The sequence below is a fragment of the Acomys minous genome (genome assembly GCF_964271855.1).
Source record: "Acomys minous genome assembly, chromosome: 11".
Classification (NCBI taxonomy): Eukaryota; Metazoa; Chordata; class Mammalia; order Rodentia; family Muridae; genus Acomys; species Acomys minous.
In genome coordinates, this window is record NC_140492.1 from 90,793,505 (window position 1) to 90,816,154 (window position 22,650).

The following is a 22,650-nucleotide window of genomic DNA, read 5'->3' on the forward strand; positions in this document are numbered from 1 at the left end:
TTCCCTTCCCTCCATGACTACAGCTTGTGTCAGGTTGACACAAAACCAGCCAGCACATTCCCTTTCTTCTTCTCTTTGCCATAGCCCAGGCTCCTTTCGAGCGACAGTCCTGCTTATTTCTGTGGGATTCATAGAGATATTTTTCCCCCACTGGCCTAGATCTACCAAGCAAAGCCAATCAATGCTTTAAAAACCCAACTCATTGCCAATGCGTTTCCTTTTCTCTTTTTTTAATCAAACAGTTCACAAGTGAGACATCACCAAAGACAGAGAACAGTGTCTTTCAGAAGTAGTTGTGGCCTTGGTTCGAGGAGACAGGGACTTGCGCCGCTAAATATAGATTTTGCAGATCTGTTGGCTCCTCAGCTCGTAGCACTCAGCCCCCTGGCTCCCCAGCAGCTCCTTCTCCTCCCCTGTATCCAGCGCTCTCAGAGATGGGAAGTGGACAGGGGAGGTGATGAACTCATAGTGTCGGTCCAGATAGCGCAGGTAGATGAGCATGTGCAGAGCGTAGGCCAGCACCAGCAACAGAATCAGAGACATGGCCAGGCCAATCAAAACAGCAGGCGAGAAGGAGGAGCTACAGTCTTGCGCCTGCGCAAACTGTGCCCCCTTGATGGAGAAGCCTTGAATCTGTCCAGAGGAGGAGAAAAAAAAGAACAGACATGACCTATGCCTTCCCTTTAAGAGCCAGTCGGAATTGTGCTGGTGGTTCTGGGCCCCAACGAACCAACATTTCACTTACTGTGGTTACTTTTAATTACCAACTTGCCATAACCTAGGAAGAGAGTGTGAGCGATGGAGTGTCTATATCAGATGCCCTGTGGACACGCCTGGGGGCGGGGCAGAGCGGGAAGGATCATCTTGGTGATGCGAATCGACGTGTGAAGATCCAGCCCACTTTGGGCAGCACCACTCCCTGGGCTTAGGTCCCTGACTGTATAAACATGGAGTAAGTGAGATGAATACTAGGCATGCGTGCTGTTGTGTGCTTGACTGAGGAAGTGGTTGGCTGCTTCAGGTTTGTGCTGGGATGGAATCAGGAACTGTGAGCCAAAAAACCAAAACAAAACAACTTGTTTCTCCCTCACAATGGCTTTCATCTCAGTATTTTAGGGAGAAAAAGGGAAAAGGCACTATCTTCTAGGCCACATATCGCCACCAAATTGTGGAATAATTTAAGCACTTGGTCTGACAATTATGATTCTGTTTAGCGGGACAGTGAAACTTCATTTGTTTTGGGGGTTCGCAGGGTAACCTAGGCCAACTCCAAACTCACTACATTCCTGCTACTTCAGCCTCCTGTGTGCTGGAATTACAGAAAGGAGCCACTATCCCAGGTTTGAAACTTGATTTTCAAGCAAAGCTGACTAAACGCTCTGGGATGGATAAGCTGTGAGCCACTAAAAGTCTCCTGGAATGTAAGAGTCTGAACAAAACTTCTCTTCATCTGACTCTTAGGACTATTCAAGTTCACATAAAACTGCACATCTGCTATATCTGTAGCTCCAAGCATGCTCCAGGTTTGATAAGTGCATTATTTGATGCTGTTGACAAGGAGTGGTTGGAAGGCAGCTCTCAGGGCGGACATGCGTCCTGATGTGGTAAAAGCACAGAAACACACACTGATAGCTTCGTGTGGACCTGATGCTCCTTACCTGACCTAGCTTTCATAACAGCCTATGAGGAAGCAACTATTTTATTGTAGCTTTAAAAAGAGCCCAAGGCTCACATGGAGTCACAGAGCAAAATGTGTGATGGTAAAACTTACACCTGGGAAACCTGGCCTCCTACTCACACTCCCCTTATGACTGTACAGCTTCTGGGATCTTCTAACCACTTCTCCTCTTATCACTACCATAGGAGGCTGTATGTGGGTCACGTGCAAAGACTGCGGCATCTTCTATAAGGAACTTGAGAATTCATGGATTTGGTTCCCATGAAGGGAACCAGGGTCTGGAGCCAATCTCTTGTGCCTACTAAGAGACAGACAAATGTTTACTCTACAAGAAAGACCAGCAAACCTGCAGTGGGGAAAGCTGCCTTCTGTGAATGCTCCTCTCCCCTGGCTCGAGCTTGCATTCCCACCTCTGTTTACATTCTGGGTGCTTCCACAAGGCACATTTACTGTGAGAAAGCTGATTTCATGCACACACACGTTGCACAAGTCTGGAGAGGAATGTGTTCCTCACAGCAGATTCTCTGGAGTCTTAGGGGCCCTGGGAACATGTACTGGGGTGTTTCTCCCTTATGCCGCTGCTCCAAAGCTTTAAAGCTAAATTACTGCACTTCATGCAGCCAGCAGAGAGGTTAATCCTGTGGGTGAGCCAGTCAACACTGGTGGCTCTGAAGTCATCTACTGATCCTCTCGTCCTTTCCCTTACCCGAAATCCTCACCCCTGGTCCTCTGCCCATGTGTTTCGTTTTATTACTTTCGTCACAAAATGTACATAACATAAAATGTGTTGTCTTAACCATTAACATGTGCTGCTGTGAGTGGTAATGTTATTCCACGCCCGCAACGGTCCTGAGTGTTTCATACATATGAGGTCGTGTCCTCTCTACGTTGATGAAGATAGGCCATTTATTGACAAAGTTAAGTAACTTAACTGGGTGGCAGAGGGGTGATTTTAAAATCAGGTCTGCACTGGGCAATGGAGGCACACGCCTTTAATCCCAGCACTTGGGAGGCAGAGGCAGGTGGATCTCCGTGGGTTTGAGGCCAGCCTGGTCTACAGAGTGAATTCCAGGACAGTCAGAGGGGTTACACAGAGAAGCTATCTCAAGCCGGGCGTGGTGGCGCACGCCTTTAATCCCAGCACTCGGGAGGCAGAGGCAGGCGGATCGCTGTGAGTTCGAGGCCAGCCTGGTCTACAAAGCGAGTCCAGGACAGCCAAGGCTACACAGAGAAACCCTGCCTCAAAAAAACAAAACAAAAAACCAAAAACAGAGAAGCTATCTCAAAAAACAAAAACAAAAACACAAACAAAAACAAAAAACAAAAAAATTAGATCTGCCTGACTCCAAAATTCACGTTCTTGGCGCTCCCCCAAGCTGAGAGGGAATATACAAAGATTCGTATACCCTTGTAAATGTGGGGAAACACCCAACGCCATATCTGCTACTTCAGTAAACAAGATAGAGGGACTTGATAGAGTGTCTCTCAGCCTGAGGGGATGCTGGGATGCTGGGGTGCAGAGGTGCCTGCCTGGTTCCCATACCTTTCTCCCAAGGTTTTCAAATCTCTGGGCTATTTTTGACTGGTTGATGATTCCAGTCCCAGGCTAATTGTCAACACTGTCGTTCACACTGACGATAAGATCACTGTTTCTCTCCCAGAAGGCACTGATCACCCCCACAGTGCCTCTGGGCCCAGGAAATGTCAGTCACCAGGCTCAGCCACAGCTGCACTAGGGTTTAGATAAGTACCTGGTGAGTGGGTAAACAGGAAAGTAAAAGCGAGCCCTGGAGGACTCTGGCTGAAGAATTCCTCCACCCTCACCCTCGCCATCTCATACCTCCCAAACCCCAGAATAAACCAATACTATCTTAAAGGCACAGACGCTCTTCCTTAAACATCTTGTTTTGGGTGACTTCAACAAACACTGAGTTTCCTTGGCACCAACTACGCAGACGTGTCGAGGGTATGGGTTAGCTTATTTACCTGGAAATCAATAAACGTGACCTCCCACAGGCTCGTCACATCATCGGAGCTGCTAAGCAACAGCAGGGCATCATTCCGCCGCAAGCTGCTTACGCGTTGGCAGCGGTACGAGTAACTCGACAGAGCATAGATACCGGTCGCGTTAAAAGTTGCTAGCACCGAATTGTTGAAGATAATCTCGACTCGGTGTAAACTAAACCAACTCTGGCTGGATAGCTTGTTGTAATTGCTTAGGGTGAATCTGAAAACAGGAGTGTGCATTAGTGTTAGCGGGCGCTCTTACTTTTCCGGTCTCAGAGTGACATCTGTAAACGGTACAATGGCGCCCTCTTTTGTCAGGCTGCGGAAGGGAAAGGCTTCCCTTAGGCGCCAAGCAAGAGAGAGCCTCATCCAGGTTGCTGAGCCTAGTGATTAGCACCCAGAAAAGAACAATACAAAAATACTACAGGGGGCCGGGGAGGAGGGCGATTATTTTATTTTCTAAGAATTAAATGGTATGTTTATTCTTTGAGTAAAATTTGATAAAAAAAACGTACATGTATATTAACATAGAATTAAGTTGTCATAAAATAATAGTAATAGCTGTCTTATGTGCTAGCCACGCTTGTTACTTATGTGCATTCTTAAGCTCACTATCACTAAGGAGATAAGCAATACTGTTATCCTAGTGTTATCCTAGTGTCACATATGAGGAGTTGAGCCCAGAAGGGCAAAGCACCTTGCAGTTTCTCTCATAAGGTTGTGTTTGAGATGCCTGTCAGATTCAACCTGCAAACAGCTCCCTCGCTGCTAACAGCTTTAAAGTGGAACAGTCTCCAATCACCAAAAAAAAAAGTATATAAAAGCCGGGCTTGGGGGTGCACGCCTTTAATCCCAGCACTTGGGAGGCAGAGGCAGGTGGATCACTGTGAGTTCGAGGCCAGCCTGGTCTACAAAGCGGGTCCAGGATAGCCAAGGCTACACAGAGAAACCCTGTCTTGAAAAATCCAAAAAAAAAAAAAGTATATAATAAGTCCAGAATGGTGGGATTAAAAAAAACATTAGTATTAATTGCAACCATTGGATGGATTATCAGTTAATTTTATTTTCTTATTCTTATAGCCCAGTGGTTCTTATTTTTCTGTTTCCATGGATTCTCTTTATCTTATCTTATTTTGTGCTCCTGCAGAAGCTGACCCTGAGACAATGATATGAACGGTAGGTTCAGTCATTCAGGTAGGTAAAAAGGGAAAAAATAGCAACGATAGTAGCCAGGAGCCAGCAGTGAAGATGTTAAGCATGAGAGTGTTTTTACAGTAGACAAGGACCATGTGGAGAACACAAAGGCAAAAAGGTCACTTCTAAGCAATTCCATTCGAGGTAGAGGAGCCTGGGGTGCTGACACTCTCCCCCGTGACAAGGGCAGGAAGCAGACAGCCCTGTCTTCGTTAGTGTTATGGGGCCTGAGCTCGTTTGGAGTTTCACCAATGACCATAAATAAATTTTAATAAGAAGGGATCCCAAGACGCAGGCCTTGGCTGTGTCAGGCCAAGGCTTATCAAGGCAGAACCACAGGGCTACATGCACTCTGTCCGTGTGTAGGTAGGGCCGAATTTTAAGATATATGTCTTGCAGTTGCCCTAGTCATGTTTTTGAGCAGAGTAAGCAACTGTGATTATACAAGCAGAAATAGCGCTCAATATTATGACCTACTATTTTGCTAGAACAGCCAATTTTACAGGATCAGAAAATTTAAGAATAGTCTTCAGTGTCTGAGGAAAAGGGGAAGTGGACTGTTGGGGTGTTGCAGTCCCTACAAGTTAACAAGGGGCTTACATGTTTAGAAGAATTTTTTTTTGTTGTTCTTTGGTCTCTCAAGCATAGTAAGTCTACACTCTAGGCCATGACAGTTAGGGTCTCTGTTGCTGTGACAAAAACACCATGATTTAAATGAGTTTGGAGAGGTAACTTCTGTAGTAACCATACATCACTGAGGGAAGTCAAGGCAGGAACTCAAACAAGGCAGGAACCTGGTGACAGGAAAGGATGCAGAGGCCACGGAAGGGTGCTGCTTACTGGCCTGCTCTCCATGGCTTGCTCAGCCTCATCTCTTATAGAACCCAGGACCACCAGCTGAGATGTGCCATCACCCACAATTATGGGCCCTCCCACCTCCATCACTAAGAAAATGCCCAGTAGCCTTGCCCACAGGCCAGCCTTATGGAGGAGACATGTTCTCAACTGTGGCTCTTTCTCTGCTCCATTGTGTTTAGCTTTGCATCAAGCTAGCAAAACCAACCAATACAGCCCTCTTTGGTCACAAAGGCTATTAGAGAGAGGGGATGGGCAGACGAAAGTTGAGCATGTGAGTTCTACTACCCTCAAATAGTAACATCCGGGTAGACATAGAGGAAATATGGACACATATGTCACACACTTTTATCCTAAGTGATGATGGTGATGGTGGTGGTGCTGATGATGATGATGATGACGATGATGATGACGACGATTTACAGGGGTATTTTCCAGACAAAAGTGCCTCCCATTTCTAGACCAGATTTGAACATCTGTTTGGTCACCTAGTGGATTCCATTTCCTGATGAAGATTCTTTGAAGGGCTGGGCATGTAGCCTATTAGGAAGGCACTTACCCAGCAAGCACAAGGTCCAAGGTTGGTCATCAACTACCAGGGTAATGTTTCTCTGAAGGGTAGGGGCCTGTATGTTCTAGCTTATGCTCTGTGAGACACTAGCATCCTTTGATATGTGTGTAGGTGTCCTGAGGAAGAAAGCTGCTCATGGCCAAACTTAGGAAACACTGGAGTGTTCAGTGATTTTTTTTTTTTAAAAAGCCAGCTTTACTTAAAAACTTAATCCTTTTGGGTGTATGAGTAAATTAAGTTATAATGTGAGCTTCTGAGAGAGCATCATGGGCATGCAGTCATTCTCGAACAAGTCTGAAAACGGAACCTTTTCTTGGAGATTCGTATGTGTTTCCACATGGCCAAAGTGTCCCACAGAGCAGAGCTCAGGAGATAGTGCCTGTGCTGGCACACCTTGCTGCTTCTCCACGTGAAGTTGAGGATGTAAGTGCGCATCTCCACTAAAATGTTTGTCCTATAGGAAGGGACTGGTGTGTGTGTGTGTGTGTGTGTGTGTGTGTGTGTGTGTGTGTGTGTAGGCCTGAGGACAGCCTCAGGTGCTATTCATCAGTAATTGCATCTTTTTTTTTTTTTTTTGAGACAGAGTCTCTCACTGTCCCACATAGCCAGTGAGACCCAGAGGCCTTCCTGTTCCCATGTTTCTAGTACTAGGGTTAACAGCAACACCATCACACCCAGTTTTTTTTTTTAACATAGGGTTGGGGGTGCCATCCTCAGGTTCTTCTGCCCGGTCTGACTGTACCAGCTCCCAAACATATGCACTGTATTTTTGTGGGGGAAAAAATTGCCTCCAAATTTCTTGTTCACCAACTGCTGAGAAAATTATTTATACTTTTTGTTGTTGTTGTTGTTTTGTTTTGTTTGTTTGTTTTTCAAGACAGGGTTTCTCTGTGTAATAGCCCTGGCTGTCCTGGAACCCTCTTTATAGACCAGGTTGGACTCGAACTCACAGAGATCTGCCTGCCTCTGCCTCCCAAGTGCTGAGATTAAAGGTATGCACCACCATGCCCTGCTGTATACTTTTTATGGAAGAAAAAAAATTGAAACAGGATCTTTCTATGTAGCATCAGTTGGTCTGGAATTTACTGTTTACTGAGCTGGCCTCAAGCTCTGTCTGCTTCTGCCTCTTGAGTGCCGGGATTAAAACGTTGTGCCACACAGGACAAGAAGGACATTTTTTTGCCTTTGAATTTATATATTACTGGCTGCTAAGATAAATCATTATTGGTAGGTGCGGCTTTCTATCATAAGCACAGAAAAGCGGACGCCTGCGTTGACTGCCGGCTGGGGAATTCCGACAACAAAGGTCTCTTCATCATAGCCAAATAGTGCAATCCTTCTAAGAAGCTACAATTAGTCACCTTAAAACAGAGCCTCAAGGGCACTGGGCTTTATTCAGCTTTATTCTTTGTTACAGGGAAAAGATCACATTCCCAGGTTCATATGCTGAAGAGAGAGGGGAGTACAGGTTTTTGGGCTGTCATTTAAAAAAATCATTCAATGATGAGGATGAGGATGATGATGAAGAAAGCATTCTTACAAGATTCTCTTAGCTCCTGGCTTCTCAGAGTGCTGAGATATGTATAGACTTTGTTATCTAGAAAAAAAAATCCTATAGGATCCCATCAGACATGGCCACTGATCTCTCATAGTCCATTGAATATCCAATCCAAGGTGTCACAGGATAGGCACATGCCTTGCCCTTGACACTCACAGGGGAGTGAATAGATCAGGTAGAGCATAGTATATCTTATCTGCTAAAAACTACAATACTACCCACCTTATGTCAATGTCCTTGGGATTTTCAGCATCGCCAAACTTCAAAGACAACCTAAGAAAATGAAAACAACATAGCTCATCAAAATAGGAATGCCTCAGACTGCAAGATGGCTCAGCTGGTGAGGACACCTGCCTCCAAGCCCAATGACCCGAGTTCTGAGATCAGAGCCTGGAGCCCACATGGTCCGAGGAGAGAATTGTCTGTTGCAAGTTGTCCTCTAACTAATGCTCACGTGGGCACCATGGTATGAGCACACATCCACACCTGCACATGAGTGGGCACACACCACCAAATAAATAACTGTGATCAAAAACTTTATTATTAGGAATGACTGACTCCTCACATACACTAAAAAAATGCCTCGGAACAGGTCATGGAACTAAATGTGAAACCTAAAACCAAAACATAGAGAAGAAACCTAGAATATTTATACAACCTTGGGTAGGTAATGTTTTCTTGAAAAAAAAACACAAAATCATAAGCCACAAAACATGATAGCAAACTGGATTTCTATTATAATAAAGTTTTGCTCCTCAAGTGATCCTGTTAAGAAAATAAAACATAAAAACAAATAAAATGAAAAAGAAAAGAAACCAAAAGAGAGCTATGCCCGGTGGTGCACACCTGTGATCTCAGCACACACAGAACTAAGGAAGGGAGGAGTTGCAAACTATGGCGTGCAAGGTCCTGTAACCCCAGCTCCAGGGGATCTGATGCCTCTGGTCTCTGAGGGCATTTGCACTTATGTGTGCGTGCGCGCGCGTACACACACACACACACACACACACACACACACACATACACAGAGAGAGACAGAGACAGAGACAGAGACAGACAGAGAGAGAAAGAATAAGCAAAAGAAAGAGAACCAAAAGTTAATAAAATTTAAAATATTCTCAACATACCGAGTACTAGGAAAACATAAAATAAGAAACACATTTACATACCCTAACACAACAAACAAGGTGGCTAAACCTTCTTACATGTGGAACTCACAGCTTTGATAGCCTATATCTGTGCCCACTTTTCTAAAGGTAAATACCAGCATTCCCAGGCTGAAGACAGATTAACTATTCATTAGGAGGAACAAAATTAGTTCTCTTGACACAAGCCACGCCCCACCCTTACTGGGGTCTGCAGTTTGCAGTGGAAGTTGAGTGTCCAGAGTTCACATGGAGAGTTGCTGGCTCTTTCCTCACCTCCTGACTACGACAGAAAAACATCTGTTCCCTTGGTGTTGACAGATTCTCCTTGGGAAGAGGAGAGAGGAGATCCTAGGCTGCTCTCCAGGAGGTACATGGAAGAATTTAATCACCCTCTGGACAGAACAGCTGGCTTACCAAGAAGGACACAGGTAGCTGCACAAGGAAGATTCTGTCTCGTAAATGTCTCCAGCAGGAAGGTGTGCCCCTTTGGCTCTCCAGCCCTTCGCTGTGCAGACACATTGCCCTAAGGATGTAAGTTTCTTACTGACTCCAAAGCTTATCCTTTAGCCCAAGGCCAGTGAGTTTTTTTCAGAGTATTAACCACACTGGGAGAAACAAAACGGTTCCTATTCAACTGGGCAGGTGATGTTCACCCATCCAGAAAGTAGAGGCAGGAGGGTCAGAAATTCAAACTCAGCCTCAACTACAGAGCAAATTTGAAGCCAACTTTGAGAGTCTGTCTCAAAAAATAGGGGTTCACTTTTTTTGTTGTTGTTTTGTTGTTGTTGTTGCTGTTGTTGTTTCAAGGCAGGGTTTCTCTGTGTAGCCTTGGCTGTCCTGGACTTGCTTTGTAAAGTAGACTGGCCTCGAACTCACATCGCTCCACCTGCCTCTGCCTTCCTGAGTGCTGGGATTGAAGGCGTGCGCCACCACATCCTGCTTGGGGATGACTTTTTTTTTTTTTTATTTGAAGCCGGGTACAACATTGCACTTCTGTAATATTACTAGGGAGACTAAAGCAACAATATTGCCATGAGCATAAGGCCACACTACACTATATAGTTCAATGTAAGCTAATGTGTGACCAAAAAATAAAATAAAATAAGATTAAAAAAAGACTTTAAAGTTTTTAAAATTAAAATGTAGTGTTTTCATAGGCTGTTAAGTGTGCCTATATAATATAGTTTGGCCTTTCTGCTCCTACATGAAAAATAACTATGAAATGAAAGCACATTCCACCACGAAGACTCATACAAGAATGTGCGTAACTATCAGAAAAGTTACATAAAGGAGAGTAGCAAAGTTCAGTCATCAGTGGGTCAATGGATAATTAAGTTGTGACTCATCCATACATTGGAATACTACCTGGCAATGAAAAAGAATGTTGCATTGATCACAGAAGATTGCCTAAGCCATTATGTAAAATGAAAGAAGCCACACTGAGAGAGAGAGAGAGAGACAGACAGACAGACAGACAGACAGACAGACAGACAGAGACAGAGAGACAGAGACAGAGAACATAAGGTATAGCTGTATTTAAATAAAATTCTAGGAAACACAAATTAACCTTGATTGATAGGAGCTAAGCCAATGGCTACCTGGAGAAGTGGGAGCGACCCAAGTGATGGATTATAAACAGTAACATATATTTGAGACGTGATGAAAATGTTTGTGGTCTTGGTTGTGGCAAAGACATTGTATGTGTGCATGTATATGACAAGTGATCACATGATACACTTGAACATGTGCAGGTCGTTCTTCTTGTAAGGCTAGAAATATGAAAATAATCAGCTGAGTGGTTATAAAGGGAAAATATAAGAAATTTAAATGTACAAAGAATGCCACTGCTGCTGCTTTATCAATAAAATATCTGGAAGTCAGAACACCTTAGTATGCTTTAAGAAACCAAAGAGAGCAAAACCAAACAGCGTGGAGAGTGAAAGACAGCACACTGTGATTTCAACTAGCTTGACCTGCTTCCAAGGACTAGAAACACCAGTGGTCACACTGAGCTCCTTCACAGTACTGCTCATGGGGAAAGGGTGTGGTGGTCACAAAATAAAGCATAGCTAAGATTGATAAAGGGAACGCTTGTGCTTCCTAACAGGATATACTTGGACACCTTGGATGTGCTTATCTACAAGCACGTTCTTTATTAAGTTAAGCTTCAAGAGGTCCCTTCCCTAGTGCTATTTTGACTATCTGTCAAATTATTAAAGAAAACTTTTTTTTTTTTTGGTTTTTCAAGACAGGGTCTCTCTGTGTAGCCTTGACTGTCCTGGGCTTGCTTTGTAGATCAGGCTGGCTACGAACTCACAGCAATCCGCCTCCCTCTTCTCCCAAGTGCTGGGATTAAAGGCGTGCATCACCACTGCTGGGCAAAGAAAACACCTTAAAGAAACAAAATATACCAGGCACCGTGGCTCATGCCCTCCGCATGTAGAGGCAGGCGGATCTCTGAGTACAAGGCCACCCAGGTTTGCAGAATGAGTTCAAGTACAGGCAGAGCTATTTAGAGAAACACTGTTTCAAAAATCCAAGAGAGAGAGAGAGAGAGAGAGAGAGAGAGAGAGAGAAGAGAGAGGGGAAGAGGTGGAAGACAATTCGAGTAATTGTTCATTCTAACAGAAATATCTTTATTTCTTCCAATGCAATCTATTATCGTGATTACTCACAACTTGGTCTACACCAATGAATTAAACCTCAGAGCAAAGCCATCTCAAGCGTCCATCACCTGGTGAGACAACTGACCAGCTCCCAGAAGCGACCCACCAGGGGCTTTTCCCCCGTGGGTTTGGTTCCTGTGGAAGCTCAAAATCACACTGTGCTTCGAAGCAAAGAGCATAAGGCCTGATTTCAGCACAGCTAATTCACCATTTGTTCAGTGAAGATCTTGAGGGTGCCCGATGCCACACAACTAACCAGGAACACAATGATGGATACAACCCAGAACAAGAGTGGAAAAAAAGAAAAAATAAAAACAAAGAAACTCACTCAGAGCCCCATTCTTACACATTTAAAACAGATTCTGGGGGCTGCAGAGATGACTCAGAGGTTAAGAGCACTGGACACTCCTTTAAAGGTCCTGAGTTTTTTTGTTTGTTTGTTTGTTTGTTTGTTTTTCAAGACAGGGTTTCTCTGTGTAGCCTTGGCTGTCCTGGACTCACTTTGTAGACCAGGCTGGCCTCGAACTCACAGCGATCTGCCTGCCTCTGCGTCCCCAGTGCTGGGATTAAAGGCATGTGCCATCACGCCCGGTTTAAGGTCCTGAGTTTAGTTCCCAGCAACCACATGATCACTCATGGCCATCTATAATGAGATCTGGTGCCCTCTTCTGGCCTGCAGGCACACATGGGGGCAGAAAATTTAAAACAAAGAAAGAAAGAAAGAAAGAAAGAAAGAAAGAAAGAAAGAAGGAAGGAAGGAAAATAAACAAACAAACAAGCAGCAGATTCTGAATTCTTTGGACTATAAACATACAATTTCAAAGTGTGCCCCATGCCAGGATTGTACTCTATTTGCAGAGCTTTCACTATTTAAAAAGACTTCCACCACAAATCTGCCTGGCAAATTTGCCTCTCTCTAAACAGTTTGCTTCCAAAAGCTAAAACATGGTCATTTTTTTAGTGTGGGCTTTTGATCGCACATGGTTACATCTCTGCTTGGGTTTGGTCTTTCGGCAGCTTCTACTCTGATTCTGTCGGACACAAGGGTTTCCTCACTAGAGTGGCAACGGCAGCCCATTATCCTAGGAACTCACAAGAATTAGCCTCAAGAGATCTTACCAGGGGAACAAAGCTCTCACTTCCTGGGAAGACTCCTGGCCTACACTCTTGAGTGTGAGTACACCTAGGCTGCCTGCATACTTGTGTGAGCAGGACTGCAGAATTTGGGGACTATCCACCCTGGGCTGACACCTCAGTATATGTCTAGAGAGATGACTGGAAAGATAAAATATCAGTGCCAGCCCAAAATCTGATTTATGCACTGTAAAAAAATCAAAACTCACGGTAAGAGAGAGAGGTCATAGTTAAGAGCACTTGATGCTCTTCCAAAGGACTGGGGTTCAGTTCCCAGCACCCGAGACTAACAGCAAGCTGTGAGTCCAGCTGCAGGGGATCTAGCACACTCTTCTCACCTCTGTAGGCACCGGAACACACAGAGACATAATCTCATAAATGAAAAGTGATCTTAGATTTTATTTTAAAGCAGAGAAAAAGCGCAAAGCCCCAGGGCCTCTCCAGCAGGTGGCAGCACTGAGTTCCATTGCACTCGTGGTTGGTATAAAGGAGAAAGGGCCCTGCTTTGAACTCATTTGACAAGTCCTCTGGAGCTTATGCATGCATCTCTTCATCTGCTTCTCATAATCCTGTATGATAAGACTAAGAGGCATGTGGTAACATGTCCCTTTTAAAGACATTTTAGAAGCCCGTGGAACTCCAGTAAGTTTCCTAGCCTTGTTCAGCCTGAATTCCCTATGACCTATTACGACCTATCAGAAAGCCACTGTGATGACCGCCAGACGTGAAGATCACAGCAGCCTGGCCTGTCGTAAATGCACAAAGGCTGTTGCCATCATATCCATCTGACATGTGACAACGTCCACAGCTCCTAAAGGCACACAGTTCTCACACAGAACTGGACCTGCATGACCAGAGTTAGCTTTTCTCCAGGCATAGTTTCCACTGATGACTAAAGTCTCCATAGCCCAGTAAAAAGCTGTGCTGCCAGATTCTTCCCACAAGCCCCTAGTGTCAGGATAAATGGAACAGAGGCGTGCCAGCCAGCCCTGAGCTAGCAAGCTTATCCCAGACAATCAGCCTCTCTCCGGGCAACTGACCACAAATAAAAAGCCCTGTAGGGAATTAATTAGAGGCTGGGGGGAAACGTCCTGAGCCCTCAGCGGTGTGGGCATCTCTTCCATAGTCCTTTATGGTTGTGCTGTACCAAGAGTAACAAAAATGGATAGACTCTTAACAGTTTTCTAAGTCTTGTAATTATTACAATTCATTAAGCCCCTATTCTGAGACAGTCATTCTGATGGGTAAGACTGCGCAATGCATAATATCATTTTCACAGAAATATTTCCACCCACCATCAAGAACTTTAAAACAAGAAACGAAACTCAGGAACAGGCCGGCAATCCTAGCCAAGTTGCATAAAGTATAAAAAGAATGCACACAGGAGAACATGTGTAATATGTTATGGTTCATACAACATGTCCTAATTATCACAGACCAGAGCAAGAGCAAAGACTCTTCCAAAAGCACCAGCCGTGCCGGCTAATATTGAACTGGGGGTCTGTAGAACACAAATGGAATATTTCAGATTCCCTCTTCCTGGACCAAAATAAGTAACAGAAAAACAAAAACAAACAAAGACTTGGATGCCTGAAATACACAGGAAGGCTTTCTGAGAGTGTTCTCAATGGGGACATGTACTTAATTTGTTTATGTCAAACCAAAACTGATCGTTCTGTTCATCCTCAAATGCCCAAAGGTTCTCTGAAATTTGACCAATTGTCCTCTTACGCAACAAACTCTGCAACAGGCCAGGTTCTATCATTTGAGATCATCTCTCACCATGACCAAACATACTGTTAGCATATAAGCAACTCCACAAGCCTGCCTCCAGGTTGCTTTGCAACCTCTGACATCATCACCTGCAGAGGCCATCAAGGACCCAAGATAAAAAGGACAAACCCTCCATCTGTTGCTCTCTTTGTCCCTTTCTCTCTCTCTCTCTCTCTCTCTCTCTCTCTCTCTCTCTCTCTCTCTCTCTGTGTGTGTGTGTATGTGTGTGTGTGTGTGTGTGTGTGTATGTGTGTGTTTCTTTTTCTCCCCCCTTGGGGTGCCCCTCCCTCTGTTTCTACCATAAATCTTATACCAAGTATGTTGTGTGATACATACTTAACAAACACCACCTAGAATCAAAGACTGATCCTGAGTAAATCCGTTTTTCGGAGTCACCCACTAAGATATGTATGCCTTGCTGTGTGATCTAAGTTTTCAGGGTAAGACCAGGATACTTAAGACTCTTAACATTAGGAGCTGAGATCAAGCCTGGAAACAGTTTAGCTTTTCTCCCTTCCTTCCTTCCTCCCTTCTTTCCATCCTTTCTTCCTTTCTTCATCCTCCAAACAGTACAGGCTCTTGTCAGTGTTCATGGTTGCCTATCAGAACTGGAGAATAATAGCGCATTTGCAGAAGACATCACAAACCTCCACTGCACAATACAAAGAAAGCAAGCTAGAACATAACTGGAAACTTCCCTGATGTTTAGCTTTCAAATTACAAAAGGGTGTCCTCTAGGCTGCTCAGGGAGTAAAGGTTTCCTTGGTCTACCCCAGCTGTGAACACTGCAACCAAAAAGCCAACCTGCTGGGCAAGATGTGCCTACCTGAGCAATAGTGGCACGACCATTGTGAAGGTAAGGGGATGGGCGGGGTTCCCATACCAGGTATTGTTAGACCAACCACTAATCCAGGATTGGGGACACCATAAGCCCACTGGGTAATTTTGTACTGTTGTTTAACTAAATTAACATATTATCAAACTTGCTTCTAAATGTTTATGAACAGACTCATAGACAAAACTTTTCTCTTCTTCCTTCCTTCCTTCCTTCCTTCCTTCCTTCCCTTTTAGAATGAATAGGAAACTCTCATTGTCAAAACCCACAGAAGTAAAACTAATCAAACACTCTCCAATGGCACTCACATCCAAAAGCCTTTGGAGAGCCCAAATTTGTTTGTTGGGTAAAAAAGAACGTGACACAAAATTGGGTGGTTGGTTAGGTGGTGGATGAGTAGAAGAGGTGGATTTGGGAAGAGTTGGGGGGGGGTGAATATGATCAAAACCAGTTGCAGGAAATTCTCAAAAAACTAATAAAACATTTTCAAGTTAATCTGTGACTTGCTCTTTAGTTTAGATGACAAAAGAAAACAAACTGGGTTGTCACAGTGAATTATCTAGTACCTGTAAGGCTTCCTCAGCCAGAAAGACTGACTTACGTGGCACTTTCTTCACTGCAGTTCGAGTTGCCAGTGTCCACTGCTGTGTTCTGACTCAGTGCTTCTTCTGTGAGGTCCAGCCAGGTCTGGTTCTTAAACTTTACTGTGACTCTTTTGGTCCAGAAGAGAATGCAAGGCATCCCATCCCTGGAGAACTTAACAGGATTGTGATGGCTGAATGGACTCCTCCACTGTTGTTTGCTCGGATTGTAGTCGAAAGTCTAATTAACCAAATAGAGGAAATTTAAGAGACAAACCTGTGTCCTTGGAATCAAAATCTTCCTACAGATAATAGAAAAAGTATATTTGTATCCTGTAATACGGATGCATGTTATATGTTTACTTTAAGTACAACAGAAGGAATAGACCAATTGTTCCAGTGTAAATGCAAATGAAAGAAAAACTGGTCAAGAGAGAGTGCAGTAAGTTCCCAGTAATCAAAGATGCACTTTCTGCAGCCCCTGTGGGAAAAACCATAAAACTGAGAACTGTGAGGAAAATATGAGAAAGCAAGCAAAATTAAGAATGATATGCTTTTTCCAACTACCCAGAGTTCAAGTAAGATTATGTTAATAGTTAACATAACTACCGTGTATATATTCATAGTAACTTTGAGAGTCATGAAAAGTGAGTATGTCGTTTAGGTTAATGTCCCAACGGCCATACCTGTGTGACGGGTGTCGCTGTGAAATTCTGGACTAGCTTCATCTCTCCGCTATTCTTTTGACCTGTTAAGTAAATAATGTTGTGAGCACCAAAGCCCGATGCCACCGTTTGTCAGCATAATTGAACAATGCTAACGAGCCAGTCACTGGGATATGTCTCGTTTGTGCCTGTTTTGGCTTATCTTTTAAGATGTCCTACTTTAAAAGGTTTTCTCCAGGAGACATTCTAAGTACATACAACACAAGTAAGGGAAAGGTACCCCAGAAAAGGCCTTTCTTTAACCCTCCTGCACGCCCGGAACTGCGAGTGCAATTCCAAGTCTTACCACTCTGTACAATCACGCCTTTACTTGAAGCCGCTTGAGAGCTGAAATTAGAAACAGAGGTTTAGATTCAGAGCAAACATCTGTAGTTGAGGCTTCACAGGACGCTATCTTAGCTGTGTCCATCTCACCCAGGAGCACATCGTGACCACTCAGAATGCAACATTTTTAGCCAAGAGTTTCCGATGTAAATATAACACATCTTCTCCAAACAAAATATAGAAAATACAGAAATTTCTGAAAATTTTCTCTTTTTTGTGGATCTCTGCTGATGCTTGCCCACTGGGTATTACAGAAAGCCAGCTTACATGCCAAGTCATGAGCTATCTACCAAGCTGTAACCAATAACATAAACATAGTAATATGGAGTAAATTATTTTACAATGAAATTTTATATAACACTGGGCTGTTCCTATATTATAGCACAAATATTCAATAATGTTATTTTTTAAAAAGACAAATTTTTAAAAAAGACAAAGCCAGTGGTGGTGGCAGCACAAGTCTTTCATGCCAGCACTGGGAAGGCAGAGTCAGGCAGATCTCTTAAGTCCGAGGCCAGCCTGCTCAACAGAGTAAGTTCCAGGACAGACAGGGCTACACAGTGAAACCCTGTCTTGAAAAAGAAGAAGAAGAAGAAGAAGAAGAAGAAGAAGAAGAAGAAGAAGAAGAAGAAGAAGAAGAAGAAGAAGAAGACAAATTCAAATTCCAAAAAGGGATTTGAGAAAACTAAGAAATGATGACCTGGCCGGGCGGTGGTGGCGCATACCTTTAATCCCAGCACTTGGGAGGCAGAGGCAGGTGGATCGCTGTGAGTTCAAGGCCAGCCTGGTCTACAAAGCAAGTCCAGGATAGCCAAGGCTACACAGAGAATCCTTGTCTCGAAAAACCAATAAAAAAAAAAAAGATGACCTATAACCTTCCACTCTTTTTCTATCCTCATATAAACACACTAGACCACATATTTTACTTTTCGTAGAATACACCGGAGAATTTTCCTCAGACCTCTACTCTATCTGCACTCCCTTAGGAATCTCAGCACACCTTCTCTTTAACCACTATCTATCTATAAGATGAAATTTTATAAAACTTAAAAATATATTGAAACCGTATTGTTCTTCAGACTGCAATTTTTGGAATTCACGCACGTATCACAAATATTTACCCAAGATGTCATATATCGCTTGACACAATTTTGAATTTCATACAATATTACATCATAAAAATGTATCATGGTGTCTTCGGCCATGTTCCTACTCTCACAGTGGTTCTAACACAGCGTGACTGTGGTTCTCCTACAGCCCTCTGTAGTCCTTGTGAGAATGTTGTTATAAGAAGAGCATCAGTAGGGAGGCTGGAGAGATGGCTTAGAGGTTAAGAGCACTGGCTGCTCTTCCAGAGGTCCTGAGTTCAAATCTCAGCAACCATATGGTGGCTCACAACCATCTGTAATATAATCCAATGCCCTCTTCTGATGTACATGAAGACAGCATATTCATACACATAAATAATAAAATATCTTTTTTTTTTAAGAAGACCAACAGTGGCCCTTCCTGTTTTCAATTTCTTTGCTTAAGATGTGAGTCCTTGTTCCCATGAGGCAACTCTATCTCACCACGGTCCCTCACCGTGCACTCCATCTCACCATCGGCAAAGAAGTCCACTGTCATTTTCAACGCATCTGTGGGCTAATCATACAAAGTCATTCTTTTTGTGTTTGTTTTGTTTTTCAGATCTTTCAAGATAGGGTTTCTCTTATAGCCCTGGCTGTCCTGTACTCATTTTGTAGACTTGGCTGGCCTCAAACTCACAGAGATCCGCCTGCCTCTGCCTCCCAAGTGCTGGGATTACAGGTGTGCCCCCACCACGCCCAGCGTCATACTTTTTTAATACACCACAATGTTGACAGGATTTGCACTCAATCCTAAACTTGAACAAATGAGAGTTTACTGGAGACCTAATAATCTAAACCAAAACAAAATACACATCACTATGTAGAATCTAAATGATAGGGAAAAAAAACTAACAATGGTCCACAATTGTCTGTGTGAGTAGGTTGAGAAACACTGACTTAAGAAAAGTAAACCTAGCCAGGGGTGGCAACGCACATCTTTAATCCCAGCACTCAGGAGATCTATGTGAGTTCAAGGCCAGCCTGGTCTAAGGAATGTGAGCCAGGGCTACACAGAGATACCTTATCTTGAGAAAAGAGAAGAAAGAAAATCAAACCTAGCTTGAGTTAGTAGCTGAGGCTTGCAGTGCCAGCTACTAAGGAGCCTGAGGCTGAAGGATTAAGGTTTAGGGTCTTCTAAGTCTACGTAGGGTGTTCAAAACCAGCTTCGGCAACTTAGTGAGACCCTTTCACAAATTTAACATAGTTTTAAATGGCTAGACATCCTAATGAAACCTACTATGTATAATTTAACAAAAATATTTTTTTAGCAGCTATGGGCCCAGGGAGATAATTCATTAGGTAAGCATTTGGACCTGAGTTCCATTTCCAGAACCCATGTGAAAAAGCAGGCCCTGGTGCCATACCCTGGTAATCTTAGCACCTGGGCAGCAGAGACAGGAGGGTCCCTGGGACTCGGTGGCTAGCCAGTCCAGGTGAAGCAGGAAGTTCCATATCAGTGAAGCAATCCTGTCTCAAAAACACAAATTGAAAACAGAGGCAGGGCATAAGGAGTTCCAGGCCAGGCAGGGCTGTACAGTGAGACTGTACAGTCTCAACGAAACAAAAGAATAAATCCAACTGGAGGAAGGATTTCAAAAAGAAAGAATGATGGCTTTCACTCCTCCTTCTCCTCCTCTTCCTCCTCCTCCTTCTTCAACAGGATGTTCTCCTTTTCGTACATTTTTACACATGTGCATGTGGTGTGCACATGTGTACACACGTGTGTGTACAAAGGTCAAAGGCAGATGTCAGTGTCAGGTGTCTTCCCCTGTGGTCGTCTGCCTTGCTCCCTGGAGACTTCTTTACACTGCAACAATGCTCATACCTACTGAGCCATCTGATGCCCGATCACTCCCTACTCCTCTCTTTAAGTTTAGGCAACGTGTATCATGCTTAAATTTCTCTCCTATGAATAGTTAAAAGACTTTTTTAACTTCACATCCATGATTTGAGAGAACATTTACAAAATAGGAATTGTTGGTTCCTTCACAGTGAATTGCCATGCTTTATTAGATTAGGATGGTCAGCCATATGATTTAATTTATTCTATTATTTGAATTTTTAAATTAGCATATAAAACCATGGGTTTTATTCTTGGATTCTCGTACATAATTTGCTTTCATTGACCCTCCCTCCACCCCCAACCACGCCCCATTCCTCCTTCTTCTCCTCTTCTTTCCCCATCAGCCCCCTTCCTCTGTTAGGACACATGTATTCAATACCTCATAATTTTATTCCTCCTCAACCCTCCCTTAAGACTTCTTTTTTTATCTGGGTGTGGTGTCACACACTTTTAATCCCAGCACTCAGGGAGGCAGAGGCAGGCATATCTCTGTGAGTTTGAGGCCAGGTTGGTCTACAAAGAAAGTCCAGGACAGCCAGAGCTACAGAGAGAAACCCTGGTGGGGGAGGTTCCTTTTATTTTCTTTCATGGACTCTTTTCTAGTTTCATGACCTACACTCCTCCCCCCGCACAAGTATAAAAATCAAAACCTAGGATCTGTCTAAGAGAGAGAACGTGCTGCATTTCTGTTTCTAAGTCTGATATACTTCAATTAATATTTCAGTGCTAAGCCATTTTCTTGCAAATATTACAGTTTCTGTTTTTCTTTGGGGCTAAGGCAAATTTTGTGCATATGCTACATTTTCCTTATTGATTCACATGTTCGAAACATCTAGGTTTTGTAGCTATTGTGAACAGTGTAGCTGTTTGTATAATTTCTGAAGCTAAATTGATTTTTATCTTCCCTTAATAAGGGCAAATTTTGATTTTTTTACAAAAAAAATTTTGGCATAATTCTTTTGCCATTTATTTCTATATAAACTTGGTGGGGAAATATTGCGTGCCATAGCCTGGTAGAGCTCAATGGTAGAGCCCTTCCTTAGCATTCATGAGTCCCTAAACTTAGTCACCAAGTAGCACAAAAGCACAAGGTTCCATATTACAAAGCCAAGTACATTTATAATGCCAGAACTTGGAATGTGAGACAGACAGGAGGATCAGAAGTTCAAGGCCATCAAGGGATGTATAGGTAAATCCAAGGTCAGCCTGGCTACAGACCTGTCTCAAACAAAACAAGCTACCATCTAACCACCTCAGACATCTAAGGCACGTACTATCTAAAAGTAAGCTTCAAAGGAAGTGCTAATTGCTTTAGGGGAAGAAAAGAAAAAAAAAAGCATCTTGAATGTCTATTCTTAAAGCTATTATCAGCTGCTGACTTGGGAGTCCTTCAAAGTGCTTTGCCAGCTAACCCTGTTTGCCGCTGCACTCTGTTCGCATGAATTTCCCCTGTGTATTTGGTGAGATGGCACATCATGAATAATTGGCAAACAAGACATATGGTAGCTGCGGTTCAGATTCTAAATATACTTTTTTTAGAGATAAGTCTGTGCACTCCTTTGTAAGATATAGAAAGCAAACAGGCAAGAGAGAGAGAGAAAAAAAAAAAACGGTGCTTGTTAATCCTAAGTACTGTGTCATAAGCAATCACCACCTTCTATTACTCAGTGCGACCTAATATCGTTCCTTGGGACCACAGGTTATGCATTCCTAAGGTCTCCACTTGCAGAATTATGACAGGAGAAACTGTGATTTTGGCTCGTATTTATAAACGTAAAAGAAACCCGAACCGAGCCAGGTTTTATCGGAGAGTCAGCTAAGCAGTGGTATATTTAATACAGATGCAGCGTTTCTTAGTGTTTTGAACAACAGTCCTTGCCTTTTACAATAGAAGTATAGTATAATACATATTGTAGTTTAGCTGTATGCTATAACCTAGCTATACATTTTTGAGCCATAAACAAATGCAGATATGTAACTAAATAAAGAAATGACAAAAAAAATCTATTTCCACACTTGGCGCTAAGGCACACAAGCACTGCATTAAGGGATGGGCTGTTACTCACCTTACATTCTTCCTGGCGAGTATCTGGTCCAAAGTGACTGAAAACACCATACATAAAAACAGAAGTGAAAAACCAAACAAGAGTTTCCTTCCCATCAAGAACTGTATGTGTCCTCAAACCAAGCACATCTGTCAATTCATAAGAGCAAACAGAGCAGAGGCTGGACTGTTCTTGCCAAGTGACTGGCAGCACCTTCAACCAATAAGATTTCAAGGATGCACTATGGGGGCGGGAGGAGAGTGAGACGGACAAAGCTCGATCTGGAGCACAGAGTTAACCCATCATTTAGCTTTTCAATTATTTATTGCATTTAAAAATTTTTAGGGAGCAGCTTTTCGAGAAAATGCATTGCTAGTAAGCCTTTTTGGGGGAAGTTGTACCATGACTGTTGTTCATCTCTTCAGAAGGTTCTCACACTGCTTTCAGAAAATTATTACTTTTTTTCTCAAATCTACAAAGTATATTTTTTCCAGACATTTTTTAGGTGAGTTAGTCGGTAAAAAGCAATCTCTAGAACCTACGTATATTTCCGCCTGTGTCCTAGGTCACAGTTCTCTGTAAT

The 22,650-nt window shown here is 43.2% G+C and overlaps 1 protein-coding gene across 1 annotated transcript; it reads right to left on the minus strand.

The window, feature by feature from the left end:
* Window positions 1-219: 219 nt before the first annotated feature.
* LOC311608633 (V-type proton ATPase subunit S1-like protein) lies at window positions 220-22,274 on the minus strand. Its single transcript, XM_084801182.1, has 7 exons — window positions 22,089-22,274; window positions 17,012-17,052; window positions 16,687-16,748; window positions 16,021-16,241; window positions 8,086-8,136; window positions 3,665-3,905; window positions 220-633 (listed from the first exon to the last, which is right to left on the minus strand). Exons 1-7 carry the CDS (start codon window positions 22,181-22,183, stop codon window positions 331-333), a joined length of 1,014 nt encoding a protein of 337 aa, XP_084657308.1. The 5' UTR covers window positions 22,184-22,274; the 3' UTR covers window positions 220-330.
* Window positions 22,275-22,650: the final 376 nt, after the last annotated feature.

Excerpts from the sequence above, each read along its gene's own strand:
- LOC311608633 (XM_084801182.1), bottom strand. The coding sequence starts at position 22,183 with ATGGGAAGGAAACTCTTGTTTGGTTTTTCACTTCTGTTTTTATGTATG. Across the intron at positions 17,053-22,088 it reads CTCGCCAGGAAGAATGTAAG|CTCTCAAGCGGCTTCAAGTA; the intron begins GTGAGTAACAGC and ends TTCTAATTTCAG. Across the intron at positions 16,749-17,011 it reads AGGCGTGATTGTACAGAGTG|GTCAAAAGAATAGCGGAGAG; the intron begins GTAAGACTTGGA and ends TTTACTTAACAG.